Below are 26,709 nucleotides of genomic sequence, written 5' to 3'. Positions count from 1 at the left end.
TGCAGAGCTTTTTTTTTGTTTCTTCAGTTGAGGGGTCTAGTTCCCTGACCAGGGGTCAGACCTGGGCCCCCTGCACTGGGAGCAAGAGTCTCAGCCCCTGGACTCCTGGGGAAGTCCCTGTAGTGTACATTTTTATAAACAAGTACATTCTCCTACAGAACCATGATATAACTGACAACATCAGGAAATCACCATGTACATTACCATCAAATTCTCAGGCCCATTCAAATTTTGCTGGTGAGTCCAATAATGTCTTTATACCCAAAAAAATGACATTCCAGAATTACTCTTGAGTTTAGTTATCATATCTCTTTAACCTTCTTCACCCTGAGAGAGCTCCTCAGTCTTTCTTTGACTTCTGTGACCTTGATACTTGTGAAGATGACTGTCCAGTTATTTTGTAGAGTTCCCTCAGTCTGGCTTTGTCTGATGCCTCCTCCTGATTAGACTCAGGTCATGCATTTGGCAAGACTGTCGCCCAGGTGAGGCTGTTGTTTTCTCATGGCGTCTGCCAGGTGGCATGTGATTTCCATGTGTCCCGTTTCTGCCCTTGGTCCCTTGGTCACTTGATTGAGGAGGTTCTGCCAGGCTTCTCCCATGTGCAGTGACTCTTTTTCTGTTTATAATTAATAAGTGTTCATGAGAAAGACACTTTGAAACTATCTGAATTCCCTTTTCATTAAACTTTTGATTTATTCCTTTATTGTATCTGTGTGGACTCCCGGTTTTCAGTTTTATTCAGTGGATTTTAATCCATTATTATCCTGTATGCAGATGTTTAAACCATTCCTGATTCGGCAGTGGGAGCCCCTTCAAGGCAGCTTTCATGTCCTTTCAACATGTCCTCATTGCCTCCTTGTTTTCTCAGAAATATTCCAGGCTAATTTTATTTTTTTTTCCTGTCTCAGACTTGGAATCTGCCATTTTTCAAGCAACTATTGATTGTTCCATTGGAAATTGACATTTACAAGTCAACATCTGTTGGAGCAATACGCACAGCTGGGCACTCTCTGTACAGGGCTCACCACTTACTCTAACCTAGCATTACAGGACTCATTCTGTTTTTCTTCTTTCTATGTTTATAACTTCTTCACCAACAAAAAGAAACCTGGTTGCCACTATCCTTAGTATATTATTTCATTTAAAAAAAGAAAAAGCCCCTGTTACCTCTTGCAACATGGGGGTCCCCTCCCCCTGGTCAGACCCTGAGTCCCCGTGGCCTCTGCTTGGACCCCTCCTCACACCTCTCAGGCCCCATCCTCCCTGACCAGGCGGCCCACACATAGCCTTATTTCTCCTGCCCCGCTTGAACTGACACACCTCAGAGTGGGCCTTCCCCTGCAAGGACTCCTCCTGACCCCATGCCAGGATTCCCCACCCAGAAGCTGTTTACATCCTGCTTGGGCTTGGACACCCCATGCTGGGGCACCGTTCCTGGCCCTGCTCAGGCGCTGACTCTCCAGTCTATGCTGCCCGTCTACAGGGCCACTTCTCAACCCCACACCCCCCCCACAACACGCATACACACTCACTCTTAGGCTGTCCTTCCACCCAGAAGTTCTCCTTGCCCAGCTCTGTAGCTGGCTCCAGACACACACACACACACACACACACACACACACACACACACACACACGATCTCTCACACACACACACATGATCTCACACACACACAATCACACACACACACATGCTGTCCTTCCTCTCCAGAAGTTCTTCTCACTCAGCACTCACGCACACACACACACACATGATCACACACACACACGATCTCACACACACACACATGATCTCACACACACACACACACACACGATCACGCACACACACACACGCTGTCCTTCCTCCCCAGAAGTTCTTCTCACTCAGCACTCACGCACACACACTCACACACTCACAAACCTCTGTAGCTGGCTCTAGATCCTAGGCCACATCCCCCTCAGCCTGCTTGGCCCTGGCACCCTTCACTGGGCCACCTCTCTGAACCGCTGGATGCCATCTTCAAGCCACTCGGGCTCTGACACCCCTCGCCAGGCTGGCCTCCCCCTTGGGATGCCATGTCCACCTGCTTAAGCTCTGACTCTCTGCCAGGTCTCCCACCCTCTCCAGGGGGGACGCCCTCCCATCCCCCTTAGGTTTCAACACCCTGTGCTGGGCAGCCATGCAACACAAATACTCTCCTTATCCTGCTCAGACATGGGACTGTCCCCCCGGAATGGACACCCTCCTTGGCTTGCATCGACTCTGACAGCCCACACCAAGCTGACCTCCTGCACAGATGCCCTGCTTGGGCCCCGGCACCTGACACCAAACGCCTCTCCATGTGGATAGGGCTTTAGAACTGGTTCTTCTGAGGGGAAGGAGTATGGAAGGAAGGGCAAAAGGTTCACCTGACACCTAAGTTTAATTTCTGAAATTCTGAGCAAAATAGGAAAAACAAGAAGTTGTTTTTTCCTCCTTCACCAAATACACATGAATGTTATGGTTTCTTAACTGCAGCTTAAACTAAGTTTTCAGCTGAAAGGAATCCCTTTCATGTTGTCATTTTTCTTCCTCTGTGTCCCTGTAGTCTCTTATGTATACCTCTTTCTAAAGGGAGAGAGGAGTCCATGCCCCTTGAAAGGGTCTTGGGGACCCCAGGGATCCCTGGCTATACCGATAGCAGCTGCACTAGAAGGTAAATTCTGAGGTGAATATTGGGTGACATTCACAAGAGTGACATTTATATACAGTTGTCGATGGCGTCAAAAGGATAACCTTGAATCTGCTCTTCTCCATTTTTCAAAAAAGTAATTCCTTCATACAGCCGACAGCTACAACTGTATGCTTACCCAGACTCCAAACAAGGGCAGCCCACTATGTGGACTGAAGGCATGAAGCAACATGCCTCTGTCACAGGCGTTTCTCTTTTTCTCTTTTAATGTTTGTTTATTTATTTGGCTGTGCCAGGTCTTAGTTGCAGCACGCAGGGTATCTTTTTTTTTTTTTTCAGTTGTGGCATGCAGAATCTAGTTCACTGCCTGACTAAAGGATTGTACCAGGGCTCCCTGCATTGGGAGTGTGAACTCTTAGCCACGGCACCACCAGGGAAGTCCCTATCACAGGTGTTTCTGCCAGGCCTCTGGAGGCCCCGCCTCCCATTAAAAGGCAGCACCGCAGAACTGCATTTTCTCTCAGGAACCAGAATTCCCACAGGATGGTTGTCCTGAGGGTCATCACCTTGTGCTGTTACTGGGCACTTTCTGTGGGTTCACCAAGAACCAACAGGACAGCAGATTCCGTTTCTACTTAGTGTGCTTTAAGTGGGTTGATGTTTCTGAGTAGAGAAACCTTTGTTGGGCTGACGCTAAGGGCAAAATGTGTGTCAAGAGGTGATTAGCCGCCCCTACTTGACTGACCTCATAAAGAGTAATATTCCATCTGTACACGCTTAGCTTGCACTATGAACTTTTGATTTAAGTTAGCCAGACCTCTTCAGGGAGTATTTTCTTCCAGTTTTAGAATACTGCATCTTCAGTTTAAAACAATGCATGCGAGTGTGCTCAGTCATTCAACTGTGTCCAACTCTTTGCAACCCTGTGGACTGTGGCCCACCAGGCTCCTCTGTCCATGGGATTCTCCAGGCAAGAATACTAGAATGGGTTGCCGTTTCCTTCTCCAGGGGATTTTCCCAACCCAGGGATCGAACCTGCGTCTCCTGCATTGGCAGGCAGGTTCTTTACCACTGAGCCACCTGGGAAGTGAAAGTCACTTAGTCGTGACTCTTTGCTACCCCATGGACTATACAGTCCATGGAATTCTCTAGGCCAAAATACTGGAGTGAATAGCCTTTCCCTTCTGCAGGGGATCTTCCCAACCCAGGGATCAAACCCAGGTCTCCCATATTGCAGGTGGATTCTTTACCAGCTGAGCCATAAGGGAAGCCCAAGAATACTGGAGTGGGTAGCCTATCCCTTCTCTAGCGGATCTTCCTGACCCAGGATGGGGGAAGCTTAGAAATGTATATGGAAACCAAAAATTTCCGAACCACTTAACCGTTTTGTTTTATTTTCATCAAGTCATTCTGGTTTGTTTGTTTGTTTGTTTGGTAAACATTAATTCAGTGTATTTCCAAACCACAAGTATAATCTAAGTATTTTTCACTATTTTAAATTCTGACTTCAGACCATATCTCTGAAGTTTTTCTCAAGCCCCTTCATATGTAAACTTGGTAACCAAGTGGTTACAATTATTAACTTATTATGAATTTTAAATCTGATGCATATAAAGTCCTCTCCTCTAAAAACAGGATATTCAGTAATAGTCAGATATTACGTGGTTAGCCTAGAATGAGAGTATTCATCTTGTCAAAACTGGTGTTCATGGGATTTTGCTTTCTGCCTACATGTTTTGCTACTAAGGCCCTCAGGATACAGAAGGCATTGGGGAAACACACGGTGCTCTGAAAGGCAGAAAAGTGGGAGTGAGTCAGGTAATAGAGAGGGGAAATCATTCTCATACCCAGTAAGCTCCAAATCTAGAACAATGATTGCATCCTTGATTATCCTATTGAAAAGATCAAAAGGAAGCACCAACAGAGTCTCCAACAATGGGACAATTCTTTGAGGATGTATTTACCCAATAGAATATTATACAAGCAGTGAAAGTGGGAGCTAGGAAGACTGTTGCAACATGAATGGAGTCATGATAGTGAAAAGTGTGTCAAGTGAAATGAGTCACGATAAATCCAGATAAGTGAAAAGCCAAGATATTATGTAGTCTGTGGTTTTAAACTCTGGCAAAATATTTTTATGCATTTGAAAAAAGAGGAGTACATTAAAATAATAATTGTATGCAAGACAGACTGACTATTTCTCTAATATTTTGCCCACTTTAAGCAATGTTCTGTTGCTTTTACCATTTAAAAGAAGAAGCTCTGCAGTATATGTCTACAGTCAAGGAGACACATAATGTTAAATCAGGAATAATGCTGTATTTTTCTAATATAATTAGAACACAGTGAGTGATTTTTTTTTTTTGTCAATATCCCAAATGTGGCATACACATTCAAATGACTGCTGACCCTTTAAGAATCACTTGTGTGATATTCCTGATTGCTTAGAATAATTTTTTAACTGCCCTCTTGAACAATATGAATTGGGTAGTTCTAGCAACAAAGATGGGAACATTTCCTTGGCATTTAAGAGGAAATAACACTTTGCTGCATCGGGTGGAGTTGTCAGGGGACATCCAGGTATTGATGTCCTCAGAGGCAGAATTTAGTGAAGGCTGATGATGCTTGTGGCTTCTTGGACTTGCCGTATTCAAAGATAATGATAGAGGCATTTTCTTTCTATTATTTCTTTTTCTTACCCCTGCCTTCCCCCTCTTTAGGTTTTCACTGGAATTTTCACAGCGGAAATGTTCCTGAAGCTCATAGCCATGGATCCCTACTATTATTTCCAAGAAGGTTGGAACATTTTTGATGGATTTATTGTCTCCCTCAGTTTAATGGAACTGAGTCTAGCAGACGTGGAGGGGCTTTCGGTGCTGCGATCTTTCCGATTGGTATTCCATATTTCTCCAATTTCTTTTTTACATTTCCTGTCTTGTAGCTACTAGGAAGAATTTTATATAAGTTAATCTGATGATTTTACAAAATTCTTAGCTGTATCCTGCTCCCAGGTTCAGTTGACTGTTTATTGGTTTGTCAACTAAAATATTGAAAAACTTTTCTGCTAATTACCTAATATAGAAAGTAGATTTTTTAAATCAGTCAACAAACATAAATCAATTTTATGAAGTTCCTCAGAAAATAATGGTTAATCTAAAAGATGAAGAAGGATTCACAAGAGCTATTCTGAGGTCTGATTTGAATTTGCTGGTGAGCCCATTTCTTTATCTGAACATCTCCCTGAAATGGCAAATATTTCTCTCTTTTCCAAAGATGGCTCATTTCTTCTATCATGCTGACCTCTTCTAGAAAATGAGAATAAAATAATGTTTTTTAAAGTTATATTGAAATTAGTTGTTACACACAGATCTTTAGCGAAGAAGGATTTTTTAATGTATTTGAAGAAATTAGTGTTCAAATTACTAAATCCCTCTGAACGTATTAATAGTTAACAATATCCTCAGAATAGCTTCCTATGAAACATAGGCATGAGTAATGTCCTGATTGAGTCCCTTGAGAAGCTGAGTTACCTTGAGGGTATCCCACTCAGACAGAGCATCAGAAATGACTTAGATTTGTTTCTCTTATTGGGAAAATACCTAAGCACTCACAACTGAAAGGATTTAAGGATATTCAGCTTATCTAAGAAAGAGAATTGGATTAGAATGAAACTGTTTATAAAACAGAAATCTCATTAAATCCAAGTCACAAATAATATCTGTCACATTTCTGGAACCTCTGCTTACTGGTCTTTGGTTAGGATCCAGCCAAAAGTAGACTGTTTGAGAGTAGTTCTTGTTATTTAGAAGATAAGATGAAGAATTAAGTGATAGAAGCATTATCACTAATACTCTGAATAAATTAACAGCCAGTCAGAATGCTGGAAAACTGTGAGAGACCCAGATTACATACAGAGCATCACCTGGTAAATCTTAAACTCTCAGATAAAACTCAGATTTTCAGTGGGGGAAAAAAAATGTCCAAATCAACATGGTTGCCTTCTACGAGAATTCCTGTTAGATCCTGTTACACATACTACTACATGTGTAGTTATTAACTTAAGACATATGATGGTGATCTCTGTTCATGGGCTTTATTCATTATAATTCTCAGCTGATTAGCCAAGACCTTAGAATCATTCATCACAGAATACAGAAATTTTCTGATTAACAGATACCAAAAGTTCTGTCCTCTGAATTAATATCAGAGTAGTCCCTTTTCATAAGGCTTTTGGTGTGTTAGAACTGCCCCTTGGAAGCTGTGCTTTTCCTCCCAGTTAGTCCAAGCATGTCACAAAGTTTCATATCGGCCATTACCTATTTATTGGTAGGCAAAAAGAGAGAGATGTAGAATTTTTAAATGCTTGCCTTTTTAAAGAGACAGATGATCTATTCTCACAGTCCTTACCAAGCCGATCTTTTGGTTCACTATAAATCACACTTTCCTTAATATGACTGCTGAGAAGTCAAGGGAAAATCAGTAGGAAAAGGATATGTTCATGTATGGATTTTTAGAAGGTGGATTGACCTAGAGACTAATTCAGGGACTAGAAGCAGTATTCTTAGTTCTAAATCTTTCACTTATTTTGCAGTTAATTAGTTTTCCTTCATCTGTGCCTCAGTTTCTCTCCGTTTTAAGATACTGTTAGAAAACCCTGAGAATTTCCCAAGGGTGCTCAGTAAATGTAATGATCTTGCTAATTTTGTATGTTTTTATTGTAGCCATGTGATAAGAATAAATTAATTGAATTTCATTTGGGTTGTGTTTGGGTTTCTTTTCCGTAGCTCCGAGTCTTCAAATTGGCCAAATCCTGGCCCACCCTGAACATGCTGATCAAGATTATTGGAAATTCAGTGGGTGCCCTGGGCAACCTGACCCTTGTGCTGGCCATTATTGTCTTCATCTTTGCCGTGGTGGGGATGCAGCTCTTTGGAAAGAGCTACAAAGAATGTGTCTGCAAGATCAACCAGGACTGTGAACTCCCGCGCTGGCACATGCACGACTTTTTCCACTCTTTCCTCATCGTCTTTCGAGTGCTGTGCGGGGAGTGGATCGAGACCATGTGGGACTGCATGGAGGTGGCTGGCCAGGCCATGTGCCTCATTGTCTTCATGATGGTCATGGTTATTGGCAACTTGGTGGTTAGTACTGACTTGTGCATCTTTTTGTTCTTTGCTCTGAGCATTCTGCCCTTGACCCAGAAGCCCAGTCTACTTAGTCCCTCCCTGTCTGTGGTGGTCTTTATTCTTTCTCAGCCCAAGAACCCTAAGGTACAAAGGAAAAGAGACTGCTGTTTTCAGAGGCCTACTGGGTCATGAGCCTCACAACGTGTCAACCTTTTCATAATTGTCGAAACAAAATTCAGCAAAGTTAAGGCACTTTTCCAAAGTCCTGCAGCTAATAAACGTCAGGGCTTGTATTAGATCCTTGACTTCAAAGTCTGTGGTCTTTCTACTATTAAAAAACACTCAGAGCTTCTCAGCCTGATCTTTTGGGCTGGATAATTATTTGTTGTGGAAGTGTCCTGTGTACTGTAAGGTATTTGCAGTATCCCTGGCATCTACTCTTTACTGGCCAGTAGTGACCCCCGGCGCAAGTTGTAAAAACCAAAGATGTCTCCAGACATGACCAACTGCCCTCAGAGGGCAAAATTGCCCTCCTTTGAGAACCATGGATCTAAGCCATCCTAGGATTTTATCTGAGGTTTATAAATTTCAAATCGCTTCCTTGCTTCACTCTGTCCACCTGCTGTCACTTGCCTCTGTAAATAGAATGCTCACCTACAGAAATTAACACCTTGTTTCTAAAGTGTCATCTGAGGACTAGCAGCAGTGAGAACATTCAAGGCTATACTAGAGATTCAGAATCTTAGGCCACTCCCCACAATCAGTATCTGCATTTTTAACATGATTCCCAGGTGATCCACATACACGTTGTAGTTTAAGAAGCACTCATCTTTCAAATCAGGCCAAAGCCCGCCTGCAAGTGTACAAGGAGGAGGACTGGAAGAAGACACACTCAGATGACCCCTTATAAGCTCTTCGAGAGTGGTTCTCTTCCTTTTTCTGCCATAGAGAAGCATATGCCAGTAGGGCATTCCTACTCATCAACCTCTGAACCAGCCTTGCCCACCCTAGTCTTTCACTGGACCTATAAAAACAGGCAATGTAATGTTTCTTAGTCACTCCCATTCTCCATTCCCAGCCATCTTCCCCTCAGTCCTGACCCCCAGTCTTCCCACTCCTTCATTGAGGACAGCTGCTGCCTACAGCTACTGTCCATTGCAGTCAGCATCACCAGCCCTGACCTCCCATTTCTCTAGTCTCCTGTCCTCAGTAGTCTCAGGGACACCTTCCCACGACTGGCTACAGACACCTGAGCACACGGCAAAATCCACTGGTACTTCTGCCTGGGATGGCACTTTTCCCGGTTCCCCCGTGGCACAGTCCTTCTGCCCATGTCGTCTCCAGGGATCTGTCAGTTTCTTCTGACGTTTCTCTGCATTCCAGGTAGACATCTGATGTCTCTCATCTCTTTCTTCTTAGCATTTCTATATATGCATCTTTCTTTGTAGTATTTCTGAGATCTGCCCCTTCCTTTCCATTTCTACAACCCATCTGGTATTTCTAAAAGTCCAAGGAAGACCACCTTCGTTACAGTCACCTTGAGCTTCACTCATTAAAAAAGGCCAAGTCCCAGGACCTGCCCCAGATCTACTGAATCAGAGTCTTTCTGGTGAGACCAAGGAGATGCTCGTTTTTAACAAGCATGCCACTCCAGGAGATTCTTCTGCTTGCTAAGGTTTGAGATTGCTACAGCCTGATCCAGACCCTTATCAACTCATGCAAGGAACAGCCTCCTAACTCCTAACCCCTCCTCCCAGCCTACCACATGTGTACCTAGTAGGAATGGCTTTCTCAAATCTCTGTCATCATCTGTGACTTGTTTACTCAAGGACCAATAGTGGATCCAATTAAGATTCAAATATTTCAGCCTGGCCTTCAAAGCCCTTACTAGCTGACCCCAGTTTAACCGACTGTCTTCCTCGGTAACGCTGCAAATGCCACTGGAACCCGGGTGCGCAGAGTTCATGCGTTGTTTCTGTCTCTCCCACCTTGTGCATGTGATTATTTCCACCTAAAATGTGTGCCTTGCTCTTCTTCAGAAGTATGACAAAGTAAGGGCCAAGTGTAAATCAAGGAGTGAACATCCCTCCCACCTTTCAAAAGTAAGTCTTAATAAATTAATCCTCATGCCCAATGTGGTTAAGAAAAGAAAAGAAAAATAAGTGAAACTTGTTTCTAATGGCCTGACACTTGGATATAGAACCCAAAAGTCACCATCACTTCTTGCTAGAGCTACTTAATTTTGGTAAATGTTAGGAAAACAAAATCGATTTTTAAAATAGGATAACATGGAAGATATTTCAGTTCCACCTTCTAGATTTGTTATTTGAAAGTCTGGTTCTCCAAGCCTAATTTTTTTCTAACCTGGGTCCTCCAGGACACCTGCTCTTCAGGAACACATGGCATCTAGGCATTCTTTGATCCTTCTCAATAATCCGTGCCCACCTTTTTGTTTGTATTTTTGGAGAATTTCCTCCCAAAATGGATACAACCTTTGCTTTTTCTGATTATAAGAAAAGGAGTATGTTTTGAAGTACATATATATGTGAATAGCACTGCAAAAGAACCCAAAAAAGGAGTGCTGAACTCCTTGTATTACAACCAAAACCAAACAAAATGTGCACGTAGTGACATGAGCACTGAAAACACTGCGTGAGTCAGACAGAGCACAGTAGGAACTCTCGAGTCTTTTCCATAAGACTGTGAGCCTGCAGTTTACAGCCCTAGTTTAGTGGATAGCTGTACCCAACACCGTTCTCCATTCACTCGCCGTTTTCCTAATGCTCCCGGTGCAGGTGCTGAACCTGTTTCTGGCCTTGCTTCTGAGCTCATTCAGTGCTGACAACCTGGCAGCCACAGACGACGATGGAGAAATGAACAACCTGCAAATCTCTGTGATCCGGATCAAGAAGGGCGTGGCGTGGATCAAGCTGAAAGTGCATGCCTTCATGCAGGCCCATTTCAAGCAGCGCGAGGCCGACGAAGTGAAGCCTCTGGACGAGCTGTACGAGAAGAAAGCCAATTGCATCGCCAACCACACCGGCGCCGACATCCACCGGAACGGTGACTTCCAGAAGAACGGCAATGGCACCACCAGTGGCATCGGCAGCAGCGTGGAGAAGTACATCATCGACGAGGACCACATGTCCTTCATCAACAATCCCAACCTGACCGTGCGAGTGCCCATCGCCGTCGGCGAGTCCGACTTTGAGAACCTAAACACGGAGGACGTCAGCAGCGAGTCGGATCCTGAAGGCAGCAAAGATGTAAGGTCCCAGCCGAGAAACCTGTCTTGATCCTATGTAAGAACAAATGATCAGCCTTGGGACTGGTCCAGCCATGGGCCTGGCAGAGAGATTTTGGAATAGCCAACTCTCAACTTTGAACTTTTGGGCTTCCCTGATGGCTCAGACAGTAAAGAATCCGCCTGCAATGCAGGAGAACTGGATTCAATCCCTGGGTCGGGAAGATCCCCTGGAGAAGGGAATGGCCACCCACTCCAGTATTCTGGCCTGGAGAATTCTGTGGACAGAGGAGCCTGGCGGGCTGCAGTCCATGGGGTCGCAAAGAGTTGGACAAGACTGAGGGACTTTCACTTCACTTTCAACTTTGAGAACCAATTCTACCCACCCCCAGACGAGCTAAATTCCTGAGATGTTCCCAGATCTGCCTCTCTTGCTTCTGAGTCATCTGGATCAGAGGCTGGAGGAAACCCTCGGGTTCTTCCCTGCCATCAGTCTGTCTGAGCTGTACCACTGGGACCAGCTATAGTCTCCTTCTGCCTAGGGTGGACCCCCATCATCCGCGAGCAGGCTGTGATGTTGTGCCCGCTCCTGACAGGTTCTGCAGGCCCTGTGGTAATTGTCAGCCCATGGTGAATTGCATGATGAGTTTCTAGCCTGAATGGCAGCTGCTGCATCATCAGCGCCAAAGGCAGTGTGGTCAGCGCGGGGCGGATGTGCTGCTGTAGCACTGCTTCTCTGCTTTCTCCTATGTATCCAGAAACTGGACGACACCAGCTCCTCTGAAGGGAGCACCATTGACATCAAACCAGAAGTAGAAGAAGTCCCCGTGGAGCAGCCTGAGGAGTACTTGGACCCAGATGCCTGCTTCACGGAAGGTGGAAGGGGACCCGGGGAGCGGGCGGCATGTAGCATTGCATGGCTTGCAGAAAGCGTTTATGCCAGGGTCCGTGGTTGGCCGGGGAGCGGGGGGCTCTGTGGGTATCTGCAGGAACTTTGTTCCTCGCCTCATCAATTTCAGGGAGGCTAATACCTTTTTCCCATTTGATTCTCAGCTGTAACAAGTTTTTATTCTCAAAACTTTCCTTTGTCCATTTTTCTCAACATCAGCCCCAAGACTTTCACCGTGTCTGCCTCCTGACTACCCTCTTCTCCTCCCGCTCACTGCTTCTTTATAGGGTATCTTCCCATCACCAGAGGGCCTTGCCCTGGCTGCCTGGCAGCGTAGCTTCAGCCCCACCGCCCTCTCCACTTCTGAGTCAGAGGTTCTGAGTCAGCCGCTGAACTCCTGTCGTGCTGTGCGGTGGGGCAGCACCTGGGGGGCCCTGGGAGAGGAAGAGGAGGGCGCATCTGGGCGGGGTGCGTCCCACAGCCTGATCTGCCTCTCCCACCGGTGCCAGGTTGTGTCCAGAGATTTAAGTGCTGCCAGGTCAACACTGAGGAAGGGCTGGGCAAGTCTTGGTGGATCCTGCGGAAAACCTGCTTCCTCATCGTGGAGCACAACTGGTTCGAGACCTTCATCATCTTCATGATTCTGCTCAGCAGTGGCGCCCTGGTGAGGTCCGGGGAGATCTGCTGGGGGACCGACTGCGCAGGGGTGTAGGGGCCGGCAGCAGAGACTGGATGGCCGAGCCCAGTTACTCTAACGACACAGCCTGGCTGCAGACCGAGAGTAACGATCCACTCCAGTGTTTCGGGCTGGTGTTTTGAACCCTGGGGATTAGAATGCACACTTGCCTGGATCTTCATCCTAGACCTCAGCATGATCCCTCTTGAGCCCAAGGCCCCCTTTTCATCAGGAATTCATAAGAATACAAATGACCAAGTATCTTCACTGCTTAGCTTGCCTCATTAAAAGCAACTTCCCTTACTTCCCTAATACCCCTGATTCACAAAAGACCGCATTTATATGATTCAGTTTATACAAAATGTCCAGAAGGAGCAGATCTGTGGAGACAGAAAGCAGATTGGTGGTTGCCAGGATTAGGAGGAGATCAGGAGACTAGAGGGTGACAGCTGGAGGGTGTGGGGTTTCTTTGGAGGGTAATGAAAATACTCTAAAGTTGACTGTGGTGATGAATATATGACTCTGAATGCAGTAAGAGCTATTGTGCTGTAAAGTTTAAATAGCTGAATTATGAGATATGAAAATTACATCTCAAGAAAACTTTTTTACAAAGAAAAGCCATGTGTAGCAAGGGATAGAGTGAAGGAAGATGGGGAGCTGATGATCCGCCAGCACAGGTGGGAAGGCTGCTGGGGGTTGCGGGGGTGGGGGGTGGGACGTCCGTGTTGCTTGTTTCCGTGTAGGCACTATAGGCAGCTGCTGCCTCTCTTCCAGGCCTTTGAGGACATCTACATCGAGCAGAGGAAGACCATCCGTACCATCCTGGAGTACGCTGATAAAGTCTTCACCTACATCTTCATCCTGGAGATGTTGCTCAAGTGGACAGCCTACGGCTTCGTCAAGTTCTTCACCAATGCCTGGTGCTGGCTGGACTTCCTCATCGTGGCTGTACGTGTCCTGCTTTTACTTCCCTCCGCTGCCAGCAGGAAAACAAAAGCAGGGACTGCCCTTCCTCTACTGGCTGGAGTTGCCTGGGGCCCGGGAGGTTTGGGTAAAGTTCCCTTTGGAGCGCTCAGGTGGTGACTTGGGAAGTGATTCTGAAGTCCCCGCATTTGCTCCAGGGCCTAAGTCACCAGTTCATTAGTGGTTTGACCTAGAAGTTTCTGAGATTAGGAATGGGAGGAGGAATCATTGGTGTCCAGGCTTTGTTATTAGACTGGGAACAGGAAGGTTCTGGCCCCAGACCAGCAGTGTTGTCGTCCTGCTGCTGCCAGAAGAGGGCTGAGAGGACGGGGCGGGTGGGGTGGGATCAAAGTAGACGCTCCTGCTGACCATCCCCAGGTACACTCCCATCCATCTCAAGTCTTCATACCAGACTCATCCGAACAAATCTGTCAAGGAGAGGAAAGAACCCAACAGAAACCCTCCCCCGACTCCCACTCCTTCCCACACATGGCTATTTCCACAGTGGTGATCAAACTTAAAAAATCCTTTTTTTCTCCAGGTTTCGAGACCATCTCCACGGTTCAGTGGTCTTTACCTGCTGTGTTATTTTTCAGGGTGAAGCCACGTCACCTATAACTATTTCTCACTCCACCAGGAACTGTTCCTTATTGGGCTTTCTAACCATGATGAGTGCTTCTTATTCTGTCTGATCACTGAAGCTTTTTTCTTCTAGTCAAATCAGCATTTGAATGAGAATGAATGGGAATTTCAGGAGCAGGGCCAAAGGTGACTTCACTTCCTTCTGAGAGTGGCGAAGGGGAGTGTTTGGTGGCTGGGTTGGTCCTTTTAAAATAGGTTTCATTGGCGAACTGCCTATGGAGCCCCTCTGGGCTGGCACGAAGCAGCACAGAAGTCAGAGGCACCTGGCAGTCTGCACCAGGGCGGTCTCTGCTGGGTTAATGCACTCCTTTCCCAACGCAGCATCCTCGACTCCTTCTGAGAGCTGTCGCTGTGCTCCAGTGAGGTGAGGAGGTCACTGTTCTTAGAGTGAACCAGGGAGGTCTTGCCCCAGGGTGGCCGGCATGAGCGCCTCTAGCCAGAGGCGGTAGCGGAAGGGCCTCTGCCTCCTCCCGCAGATGGGAAGCATAAGTTCTAGGAGGTAAGGAATGGGTTTGGGATCAGACCCAGAGACCTGAGGTGACACAGGCCAGTTCTCTTTCTACAGAACAGTGGAAGTACCCTGGAGCCTCTATTTCACTGTGACTCCTCAGGACCGCTTAGAGTCAGGTGGACACCCGCGGGAGACCTAGGGGCCCCTTGTCTTCTAGACGTTCCAGAAACTCAGATAGGTATGTCCACTCCCACACTTCCAGCAGCCCTAGGGAAGCTGTGATTCAGCACAAACCTTCCCCACCTTGACCTGCCTCCTGTTCACCCTAACCTGTGCCACTCTCCTCTTCCCTCTGGGTGGGCAATCAAGTACCCCACCTTCTGCTGTTGTTACAGAAGAATTAACAGTTCTGCAGGTCAGTGTGCATTTAGTAAATACTTTTAGCACTCTTTATACTAAGTGACAGGGAAGCAAAAGACATGAGGAAGACATGGAGCCCGCAGACAGTAATCCTTAAATCCTCTAACTTTGGGGAGTTGCTGGATTCTTCCATTGCCACGAGACCTGACTCTGGCTCCTGAAACACTTCTGGACCAGTAACTAGTAAACAGAAATAAACAAAACACCACTCTCCGTGTAGAATTGTCCCAGGAGCCATGGGGAGTCAGAGGGGACAGGGAGGGATGGCCCTGGCCCTTGGGAAGCTCACCTTAGCCGTCCAGGCCACTCTTACCTGATTCCAGGCTTGTGGAAATCCCGCATTCCGGGAACAGGTCTCTCCCAGGACTCTCAGTTTTCTCTCAGGCAGAGCAGTGCATTTATTCTTCATGTATCAAATGTTCATTCAACACCCACAGCACAAAACCTCCTGCCAGGTGTTGTGGAGAAGCAGAGAGTAGAAGACAAGATGGACGGAGGAGCCTGGTGGGCTGCAGTCCACAGGGTCGCGAAGAGTCGGACGTGACTGAACGACTTCCCTTTCACTTTTCACTTTCATGCATTGGAGGAGGAAATGGCAACCCTCCCCAGTGTTCTTGCCTGGAGAATCCCAGGGACAGGGGAGCCTGGTGGGCTGCAGTCCACGGGGTCGCGAAGAGTCAGACATGACTGAAGCGACTTAGCAGCAGCAGCAGCAGAAGACAAGATTACTCCTGAAGGGCTGAAAAGATGAGACACACATAACCAGTGTGAAGCAGAGTGTGCAGGGTGGGGCGAGGGGGTGGCAGCTCCAGCCCGTGCCCTGGCTGCGCTGTGTGTTACGGATGGAGGATCAGGCTTCGACTGACACCTGGACAGCTGGAACCATCAGAGGCTTTGCTGTCCTTTTAAATAAAAAGTCTGGTCCCTTTGGTAGTTTAGAACATCAAGCAGGTGTAAATTTTCGGTCCTAATTTAGCAGCCTCTCTGAGAAGCTCTTTCCTCCCATTCCATCCACCAGTGACTCGATGCCGGAACCTGTTATTCATCACCATGTTTGTACCTCTAATGGATTTTCATTCTTCCTCATTGCCTCTTAGAGCCACCAGGGTACTTTTTAGAATCATGGATATGATCGAGACGGCTTCCAAGATTAACTTTCTTTGTTTATAAGCCACATGAGTTCCCAGAGACATTTTCTTCTGCCCAGGTCCTTGGCTGCCCTGGAGATTGTGTCCTGGAAAAGAAATTCATCATCATCTCCCAGGGAAATTTACCCCCAGCAGATCCAGAGATTAGCCAAAGCCAGCATATCTGTTCCAGGGATGGGAACTTGCAGAGACCATTCACCTCATCCTGAATTCACTACTGAAAACACTCTCCATTTGGAAATGTTCATGTCATTTTTAAAAAGTCACGCAGTGTCTCCCTTTTCTTCTATGCCTGCAGCCACAGATAGCCTGGATTTTTACTTGCCCTCAGTTCCTTTTCTTTTTTCAGGTTTTATTCTTTCCTTAATTCTTTTAAGCAATGTTCTGATTATGTCCAGTGAGTGTTTAACATGGAGTCTCAGCAGATTATAAAATTACCACTAACTACCCAGATAGGACGCTTGCTGATGCTGTCTTGGGAGGAGATCTTGGTTCGATTGGTCAGTTGAACAGCAGACTGTCTCAGCAGCATTTAAAGCCAGCCTCTGAATTGGCGTCTGTACCTCCTCCACCCTTCTCCCCACTTTGGGCCTATTTATTATCAGATAAATCACCGCTGCCCGCCCCCCCCCCACCCCCGCCCCAAGAACCAGAATCTTCTTGCCTTGTATGAAGCTTAGTTTTCTGTAATCTTTACCTGGCATAGTTATGCAGAATTGATTTGGGTATTTTGACCTCGAGTATTTGGTTGAAGTAGCTTACCTTCAGATGTACCCATTCAGGTCTCACTTAAGAATATGACAGTGTTAGATGCTTCAGGGCTGAGAGTTGGCCGCGCCTGGCAGTCGTAGACAAAAGACACCTCCGTGCGGATTCTTACTGTCAATGATGGATGGAGGGAAAATGATTGGTTGGTACTGCTGTGTTCTAGACAAAGCTTTTGAGCCTGCTGTTTTGGAACAGAAATTATACTCTGAGCCATCTACCCTTCAAAGAACCTGAGTAGCTGAATAAGGCAGCCGTTCATTCCAGATTTGCTCTGGCTACTGCCTGGCCTTCAGGGAGATCTCCACTCATGGACTATTAGGACAGGCATAGCCAAAGGTTCACACTGCTTTAAACTCTGAAACCTCTCAGGCTGCTCATCCCGGACCCTCACTAGGCCATTGACCTGCTACTTCTACCCCTGCCAGCCTACTGCTTAATTATAAATATCTTTGTTTTTTAAAAAAACTTTTTGTACAGTTCAGAGATTCAGAATCTTGAGAAGTAAACCCCTCAGCTAGAGTTTAAAAGCATCAAATGGAACCAAGAACCAAGTTGTGGGTTGTTTCTCTTTTTTTGCCTCTAAATTTGCTTTACTTCCGAGTACAGGGAATTTAAAAATTGTTGATGAGAGCATCTTAACCTATCCCAGACTTGTGGTGCAGTATAAGGGAAATACTTCTCTAAGAAACCCAGAGCCCAAACAGTCTAACTAAAGGTATTTCTGGTCTTCTGCCACGTGAAGAGCTCTGTGCCTCTCAGGTTAGGCCCAGGCAGCCCTCCGTGTAGTTAAGGGATCTGTGGGATAGCCACTCTGCGAGCTCTGGTAGAATAAGGTAGGTCTGCCTCTCTAAAAGCAAGAAAGCATTTGGCTGTGACTCCAGGCCTAGACACCAGACTACTTCTCCCCAGTATGGCAATATACACAGCTCCAAATTGTGCAGATACCATAATCCTTTATTGGGATTTTTGTCATCCAGCCAGGGGGGGTGTTGACCTGTCTGTGGAAGAGTTTTGCCTGGGAATCAGGAGTTTGGGCCTTTAATCCTGGCTGCAGAACCGCCAGTGTTGACGCTGGGCAAATTCTTGTGTGTGGGCCTCAGTCTCCTTATCTGTAAATAAAAAATTCATCCAAGAAGCCTTCCAGCCTAGAAAGGTTAGACTTGAGGCCAATTCTTTTGGGCCTTTGTGGAGAGAAAGTATGGGAATTATAAGGGAAAATATGGATTCAGTTGTCCAGACCTTACCCAAGTTCTCATGACCATGAGGGAGCCGTGATTCTAGTTAAAAAGATGGAAGGATTGTTGCAGTTAAAAGTGAGAGAGTCACTTGAGTTCCCATGGAGCCAAAGTTCTGTCAAGAAGTTTCTCCATTTGGTCCTTTTCTTGTTGGAAACTGCAAAGTCTACTGTGGTGCTTATTGAATCCGTTTCCTTGTTGATGTAGTAACTGATCCAATTCTCAAACAAATGGTTTCTCGTCAACCAGGAGTAAGAGAGCTTGTCCTTGTTGGAAGTCCGTGGTGAATGAGCTGAGGAGGGGGCAGCCTGTGTGGAGTGTGTGTATTTATCTGTATTCTTTTCCATAGGTACCATTAAATTTGTCTGGCTTAATTTAATGGGAACTTCTGGGACCTGCAGAGACTGTAAAGGGCGAGGGTAAGGCTTTTGTCATCTGTTCAGGCTCCTCTCCTTCCAATGGGACTTCCTCATTCTCCCTATCCCGTCAGCCTCTTCCCTTTGCCAGTTTGTATGTCTGTTCTTCTGCCCTCTCTCGACGTTCTCTTCCCTTTGTGTTTTTCTCTTCTGCCTCAACCACCTTTCCTTCCAGGTCGTTTGAGTCCAAGTTGAAGTAGGCAGCTGGTGTAACACACTTCCTCTTCCGGGAGGGCGGGGCCCAGTCTGTGTCATCAGGGCTAGGGGTTTTATTCTAACACTCTGAATCCTCTGTTTCTTTTTCGTTGTTGTTGCTGTTTTATCTTTTGTTTCCTTTTTTTTGTTTTGTTTTTCTCTTCTGTTTCCGTGTAGGTCTCTTTAGTCAGCCTTATAGCTAATGCCCTGGGCTACTCGGAACTAGGTGCCATAAAGTCCCTTAGGACCCTAAGAGCTTTGAGACCCTTAAGAGCCTTATCACGATTTGAAGGGATGAGGGTAAGATACTAAGAGCAGCTGATCCTTCTGCATGCCAGTGGAAACTGTTTAAGCATGCTAGAACTGATCACACGGTGGGAAGATCATTCAAACACGAATTCTGTGATGCAGCTGCTGTCTTGATCCTCCACTCTCTCTCCCCCGCACCTGCCCTGTGCGAAGGGGACTCACATTAAGCTGCCTCATCATATTAATACTGGCCCACCCCCAACAACATGCCATCGCAGACCATGTTAACATTGGCTATTCTCATTTGGCCTGGCTTACCTGTAGCACTTGGGGCGGCTTTCTGGGCTGTTGATTTAATAGGGAGAATCACCAGGTGCAAAGAAGGGGAATTGTCACCCACAGACTCCCTGAAAAGCAGAGGCCACAGACAGGAAGAGTGCTGGATAGGGGCGTGAGCCAGGTGGGGACCGTGGCCTTGGAGTCGCTGAGAAAGCACCTGAGAAGGGGCTAGAAGCTGGGACGGTAGGCCTGGAAATGGGGACAGAACAGAATTTGGCATGACCCTGGGAAAAGAAATGCTTTTCTTTCTATTCTGATTCCTCTTATTGCACCTTGTTGTTCTCAGCCCAGTCCCATAAGGACTGGCAGCCTCCGTCTGATAGCAGAGCTTTCCTCCTCATCCCCTACCCCTCTGCCCACACTCTCTGGCCCCCTATTGTAACACTGCTAAAATAACAACCAGGTACAATGATTGATGCCTATCAGCTAATTCTTCTGAAATTTCTCAACCCCTGCTGTTACCTGCTTGGGCAATACTCCACCCAAATCCAAACAGGGCAAGGTGCTGTCACCCTGCCAACTGAGAAATAAGGCTCCCTCTTTTGGTGCCTTTTTGCTGTCTCTCTTGGTTTAAAAAAATTCTGTGTGTGGGCACATGTATGTGCATGAGCACACACAAGTCAGTTTCCTAAAATCAAATGGACAACTGGCTTCTGATGGTAATAGTTGTCCCGTGGTAATCAGAGAGGTCTGTTATACTTAACGAGACCAAGAAAACTCACTTTAATTCAGATGTTGAATACATGCAGGAGAGCAAACCAGAGGATATTTTTTAAACGTGCAGAGATCAAACATTAAACTGTTGCAGTGGCCCACACAGAGCCAGACTGCTCAGGGAAACTAGGTACCAGAATGGTACTGCCTCACTCCGTTCTCATCTGTGGGTTCCTGGCCACTGTTCCATGAAGCCACCCACATCTGCCCAGGAAGATGAACATCTTCCTTGGCCTTGGGGATTTTATTATTTTAGTTTATCCAGACAAATGCTTTCTGTAAGACATTTGCATTTCTGCTGTAGCACAGTCACAGTTTGGTTTACTAAATAGAGCCTTTCTGCAGCCCACCTGAAACCATCTGCAGGAAGGTCCATTCCACAGCAACATACATTTATTTGAATTAAGGAAAAAAAGTTGGGATTCTAAGTCTTTCTCCCACAAATAAAGAGATTTCAGAATGTGTGCTGTTAGGTCCTTGTTATGCTCAGGCTAAATGTAAGTGGGGAGAGAGTCTGTTGAAGAGGGCTTAGCATTTTAGGGGGCTCTGGTGTCATTGAAGATAGGGTTAGAATGCTCTTCCCTCCTCCCCAACCTTCCTACTATTTTCAGAAGTTAGATAAATGTTTTTAATAAATTGTATTAGTTTTGTTATAGAGCTGATCATCCATTTTGTTGACTGAAGGCAATAATTGCAACATTGTGGCTCAACTCAGTAGCCTGTGATCCTCCAACATGCCCCAGGATGGGTCCCAGATCTCCTAAAGTGAAACCAGTAATACCCAAAGAAAGCCTGAAAAAGAGATGCCCAGTTGACACTTGCTACAACCTTTCTCTGTCTGGGTGCCCGTTACCCCCAGTCCCACCCTGTGGCAGAGGTAGCCCTCATTGATCAGCTGTGGCCAGTTGGCTCACAAGGACCTTGTGTGAATAGTCTGAATGCCAGGGCCCTTCTGGTGGCCATACCCCTTCCCTTTAGCTCCTCCTCCTTTCCTCTCCTTTCGGGGACTCCCAGTTTCATTCCCTCAAAACTTGTCAACTTTCAGGTTGTTTAGGAACCCAGAGATCTGGAATGGGTGACCTTCGAATAGAAAGTTTTATTTGAAAAGCATTAACAAAGGTTTTTTTGAGATGAGATAATCAGGGCAGGCACAAGTTTGAACCCAAAAATCAGTCTTTCAAACAATAGGCAGGAAAGTTCTGGTAACAGATGAGCCCGCCTTTGGTTGCCTCCAGTCATCGACAGCATGGCCGTTTCTGGTTGGGCTGGAGGTGAGGGCTCATGACCCATTCCTGGGCAGCAGTCCCCCCGCCCTTTTGTGCAAGAACTGCAAGAAGGGAAGAGTGAATTTGCCTGAGCTTATCGTAAGTCCCCCAGTAATAAGCAGAATTAGGGATTGACGTTTCGTTTGAACGTTGCCCTTCCACAGGGATGTGTTTCCCACTTCTTGGTTTGGGTCCTTGGGTGTGCCACCACTTGAGAGACTACCGTTAAAAAATGTTAAACAAGAACTAAATACCATCAACGCGGATGGACTCAACTGTCACTGTGCTGCTCCAGTGAGAGGCTCAGGCCTTCACTTGAGGGGGAACATAAGGCCCTAGCTTGTCCTGGGACCCTGACTTCAGTCTCTTCCTCAAGCCAAAGACCAGAACACTGAAATGTTCCTGCTATTGGCAAAGGAATACTTAATGTAGTTCTTTGCTTTTCTCTCCTCCATAGTAATCTTCATTTAAGGATTTTGCTGTGCTGTTAAATTTTTTGAGGGTACACAATAGTAATGCTATGAGACATGCATGCATTTTTGTTGATTGTCAGTACATAGTTTTCCATTAAAGCCATGTTCCCTCTGCCATGTATTCAAAGCTATTTGACAGGTTTTATAGTATTTAATGAGCAATAATGTTCCAGGCATTATAGAGAAGACAGAAATGCTGAAAGAATTAGTACATGTTGGAGTTTTTCATCAATTAAATGAGATTTGTATCAATTGCTAAAGATAAACTTCTATTGAAAAAAGTAGCTTTATAGATTGCTAGATCGTAGCTTTAAGTAATATTTGTATACCTGACCTTTAAAAATAATGAATTTCATCATAATTAAAAACAATATAGAGTAATTTGAGCCATTAGAGGGCAGAAGAGGAGATCCAATTCATTATGAAACTATCCTTGGAAACTTAAGTTGTCATTTATATATATATATATATATATATATATATATATATATCTGTAGTGTAAGAGTTAAAATAAGAAAGCATACTTTCTTGCTCTTTGGTTGCTGAGAATATTAGCTAAAGTTCACAAGGAAGAATTATTAGAAATGTCATCAATTCTCTTTACTGTTTTACTCATGAAATGAAGCTAAGTTCTTCTTTGGTTATAATGAAAGTGCATTTCATTATAAGTGAAAGCACATTTACATCTTTAAGTACACATTAGACTTTAAGGGATTTCTACATCCTATGTATCACAGAACACCCAGTAAATACTTTTGTGTATCGATTCCTTTGTGCAGATCCGTGAGTATAAAAGTGAAAGTAGCTGATTATTCTTCCCTGCTGCAATTACCCCATACTTGACTGTAAGACACAGACACCGTGCAGGACAGGTTAGACCAGGTTAAGGTGGCCAGAAGAGTTCCTGGAATAGGTATATTCTGAATTGATATAAAAAGCAAGATTTCTAGGTTTCAGATCTTTGGGGACCAACTTCCGTATTGCAGACCTGTGATGGTCTAATAGAAGGTCATCATCTCTCATCCAAGCTATGCTGCAAAATGCTGTCACATAGACTGGAGCTTTTGAAACTTTACATAACCTACTCTCCTACTTTAGAGAAATAGTTATTTCATTTGTAGGTCATCCTCCTTTTGCCTGTTCTTTTGCACATCTCATTGCCTCGTAGTGCTCCCATCAAAGGGTGAACAGCTATAGAAAGAGGAGATTAAATTCAAGTCTGATCACCTGACAGATTTGGTAACATAAGTAAATATGAGTATCATTCTCAAAAATAACCTTGGGGAGTTTCCAGATTTCAGATATCCTGGCTCTCCTTGTTCAAAGTGATGAAGAATGGAAGTATAGTAATTTTATTCTAAGGACAAAACTATTAGATCTAAAAGAGATTTCTTGGTCTAAGAATTAAGAAATAACTGCCTCTCAGTCTAAAGGCCTTCATACATGAATTGGAGAAACACAAAACTAATTATTTTAAGGTAGAGTGACTCCTTAGCAGAGTATCATTGCCTTTCTGATACAGGACAGAAGAGACAGCTCTTCTCAGCCACAGGTTCCAAAGAGTGGCATTACAATCTAAGGCACAACAGAAGAGGAAAATCGGATCCTGATCAGGCTCAAACTAGAGCCCAGAGCTGCCCCCTGGTGTTCTTTGTACAGCACGGCCCTTTTAGCCCTTCTGGTCCTGTGCTGGTTGGCAGCGGATCCTATCTTCTTCCTTACACTGAAAAACGGATGCAGGAGCTTGGTGATTCTTGTCACCTTCTAATAAAACATGAGTAGAGTTTGTTTATATCCAGGATCTCTATTTTAACTCCACTTACCCTCCAAGGATGCTAGAAAAGAAAAGAAACATGCTTCCCATTTCAGGGTCACCTTTCTGGGCCTTAGCAGTCCTGCTTAAGACAACAGCAAGTAAGAATCAGGGCAGGAATGATCGCCAGCATTGTTTTCTGTCCCACTACCTGAAATGCTATTTTTGTAAGCACTTTGAACTCCTCTACTGAAAACTGCTACAACAGTGGAAGTACTGTCTAGCTCTTCTTGTCTGAGGTATGAAGCAAAGTTAAAAACAACCCAGAAACTTAGATTCCTAATGGGACTTCTTTACCTTTTTTTTTCATTCCTGAGTCTACTGTAGTCAGTGATTTTTGACAAAAGCCAGTTTGGGGGCTTTGAAGAACAGTGATCTAACCCGAAACTCTCCAAAAACCCTTTTTCCAGTAGTACATTGTGAAGAGTCAAGTCAAACCCGGGATTGACCAGAGAGATATCAGGATTAGCCAAGCAGGGGCCAGCTTAGACTGAGAAGCCTGCAAAGTCAGAAAAATAAAAAGACTAAAGAAGAATAATGAACCTTGCGTGAAAAACACAACTGTTCAGATTTTATTTTATACTGTTTGGTAGAGGGAATATAGCTTTTTTTTTTTTTTTTCTTGAGCCTGCAAAATGATGCATGCTCAGCTCTTGCCTGAAATAAGATAACTGGCCTTGCCTAGTCATAAAAGAGACTTTACGTACTGTCGAGTGATTCACTGCTAACCCCTCAGGGTAGTTCTCTGTGATTTTGAACAATCTCACCTTGATTTGCAGAGGGGGAATGCCTGTGGAAAGGCAGCTGGCAAGCTAGAAATCACTCCAATTGTCCTGTGAGGGCCGTATTTCATGAGTTGGTAAGAAGGAAGACTAGACAATGAAATGATTTTTTCGGTCCCAGATTGGTGCTTAGGTGAGAGACCTAGGTCAGCTTGGGCAGGGGAATTTGTGTTCAATAAAATAAGGAATTTTTAGAATTCCCCAAAGTGTATTTCAGAGAAATACAAACTTTTGGTCCTGTTTATGGATCTGATTACCCTAATTCCAAAGGGAACAATAGTCATAACAAGCCACACAGTGTCATTCCCCTCCTGGAAATCAAAAGAGTGCGCGTGCCTGTACTTCTTGCCGACACTCAGCAAACCTCCCCCTTCCAATGCAGGTGGTGGTGAATGCCTTGGTGGGCGCCATCCCCTCCATCATGAATGTGCTGCTGGTGTGTCTCATCTTCTGGCTGATTTTCAGCATCATGGGAGTTAACCTGTTTGCGGGGAAGTACCACTATTGCTTTAATGAGTCTTCTGAGATCCGATTTGAAATTGAAGATGTCAACAATAAGACAGAGTGTGAAAAGCTCATGGAGGGGAACAACACAGAAATCAGGTGGAAGAACGTGAAGATCAACTTTGACAATGTTGGGGCAGGATATCTGGCGCTTCTTCAAGTGGTAAGGTTGTTTTCAGTCCTGTGAGAATTGGACGGCCAGCAGAAATCTCATTTCGTTCTTTTTCAACCCTATGTCCAGAATCAGGGTTGCTCTTAGGTTGGGGGTCACTGTCATTTCCCAAAGCAGTTCCAGGGAGACACCTCTCCTGAGTACTGTGAGGTCTCTAAGACCTCAGTCAAGGGAATCTGTCATTGTGCTCAGAATTTGAGTTCTGCTTAGCCACAAATAAGGGTTCTTGCAACACAGTAAGGTTGCAGAGAGATCACCTTCTTTCTCCAGAAGTATATAGTTAAAGAGAAAGTAGGTAAGTCACAGACCAAAAAGAAAAAAAGGGGGCAATTTTGATGGAGCAGAGCAATCCCATATTACTGCTATGCTAGAGTTAATTGAAGAATATGACAATATGACGGTGCTATGATGCTGCCACTGTATCATCTCAACCACAGATAAAGGTCTCAGTGTATCACAGCAAGAAATGAAGCATCTCATCACGTCTAGTTTTCTCTCTCTGGCCAGTTTTTTGGAGTGTTTGACAAGATAGTATGGTGCAATGAAAACTCCTGGGCTTTGAAATCAGATGTAGGTTTGAGCCACACTCTGACGTTTATCGGATATGTAACCTTGGACAAATTACTCAATCTCCCTGAGTCTTTTTCTTCATCTGTTAAATTTGGATAGTAATACTTTGCATGGTGGTTAAGAGGATTCACGGTGATTTATTAACGTTCCCTAGCACAATGCCCGGCACACAGCAAGCACATGCTTAATTAATAGTTTGCTATTATGTTTCTGTGTTACTATTACAACTGCTTCTACACCATAGAGTTTCTGGGAGTATTAAATGTGATCGTCCAGGTGAAGCGCTCAACTCAGCCTTGAGTATAGTCAACTCTTCACTGTTAGCTGGTAGAAGGAGGCAGAGTTAATGGCATGAGCAGTGGTTTATCCCATTCCACAGCTCTTTAGCTATTCTGTCCCAGTTCAAATAATTGGACTCACAAATCGAACCAGAATTAGAGCAGCTTCAAGAAACCAGTGCCCATTAGCTGGCCAAACTTTGTATTGAGTCCCCACCATATGCCAGGCCCTGTGCTTGGGCATTACCAGGGCCATCAGATGAATAAAGAACTGCCCAGGCCCTGAGAAAACTTAGAATCTGGTTGAGTTAATAAAATATAAAATAAATGGTAAACTTGGAGGCTGTTAAATTGGTTACCCATACTAGTTTCCAAGATCAGGTTAGGCACAGTGGGAGAACTGAGTAGGGGCTGCCTAGGATAAAGCCAGTATTGCCACTACAGTAGGTAAATGTGTTACTTAAGAGGGAAAATTTCTGATTGAGGTTTTTTCTTAGTGCAACTATGAGTTTTTCAAACCCCCATTACTTGTTTAACACCATTGTAAAAAATGACTCCTTCATGGAAGAGGGGTAAGTTCTAAGTAACATCAGTAGATCCCTGCCATTCATAAATATGAGTTTGCCCTTGCTTTAGGCAACCTTCTTAGACTCATTCTGGAGACCTTTTGTAAAAGTATGGACTCAACTACCATTGTCAACACGTTTCTTTGCCAGCCTTTGAT

General features: G+C 45.1%; 1 protein-coding gene across 5 annotated transcripts in view; it reads left to right on the top strand.

Moving 5' to 3' along the window:
• Positions 1-26,709, top strand: part of SCN8A (sodium voltage-gated channel alpha subunit 8) — a 122,996-nt gene that overhangs the window by 86,867 nt on the left and 9,420 nt on the right. For 3 of the 5 annotated variants that reach the window (XM_069584347.1, XM_069584348.1, XM_069584345.1), the window contains exons 14-21: positions 5,374-5,547; positions 7,438-7,794; positions 10,575-11,045; positions 11,782-11,899; positions 12,422-12,576; positions 13,363-13,536; positions 19,004-19,126; positions 24,844-25,128. In XM_069584347.1, the coding sequence (XP_069440448.1) occupies positions 5,374-5,547; positions 7,438-7,794; positions 10,575-11,045; positions 11,782-11,899; positions 12,422-12,576; positions 13,363-13,536; positions 19,004-19,126; positions 24,844-25,128 (1,857 nt within the window). The remainder of the gene's footprint in view (positions 1-5,373; positions 5,548-7,437; positions 7,795-10,574; positions 11,046-11,781; positions 11,900-12,421; positions 12,577-13,362; positions 13,537-19,003; positions 19,127-24,843; positions 25,129-26,709) is intronic. The other 2 variants (XM_069584349.1, XM_069584346.1) reach the window with 1 other exon arrangement.

Source organism: Ovis canadensis, chromosome 3 (assembly GCF_042477335.2).
Source record: "Ovis canadensis isolate MfBH-ARS-UI-01 breed Bighorn chromosome 3, ARS-UI_OviCan_v2, whole genome shotgun sequence".
NCBI lineage: Eukaryota > Metazoa > Chordata > Mammalia > Artiodactyla > Bovidae > Ovis > Ovis canadensis.
Note: the sequence above shows the minus strand (reverse complement) of the source record. Positions and strands in the feature narration are given on the sequence as shown.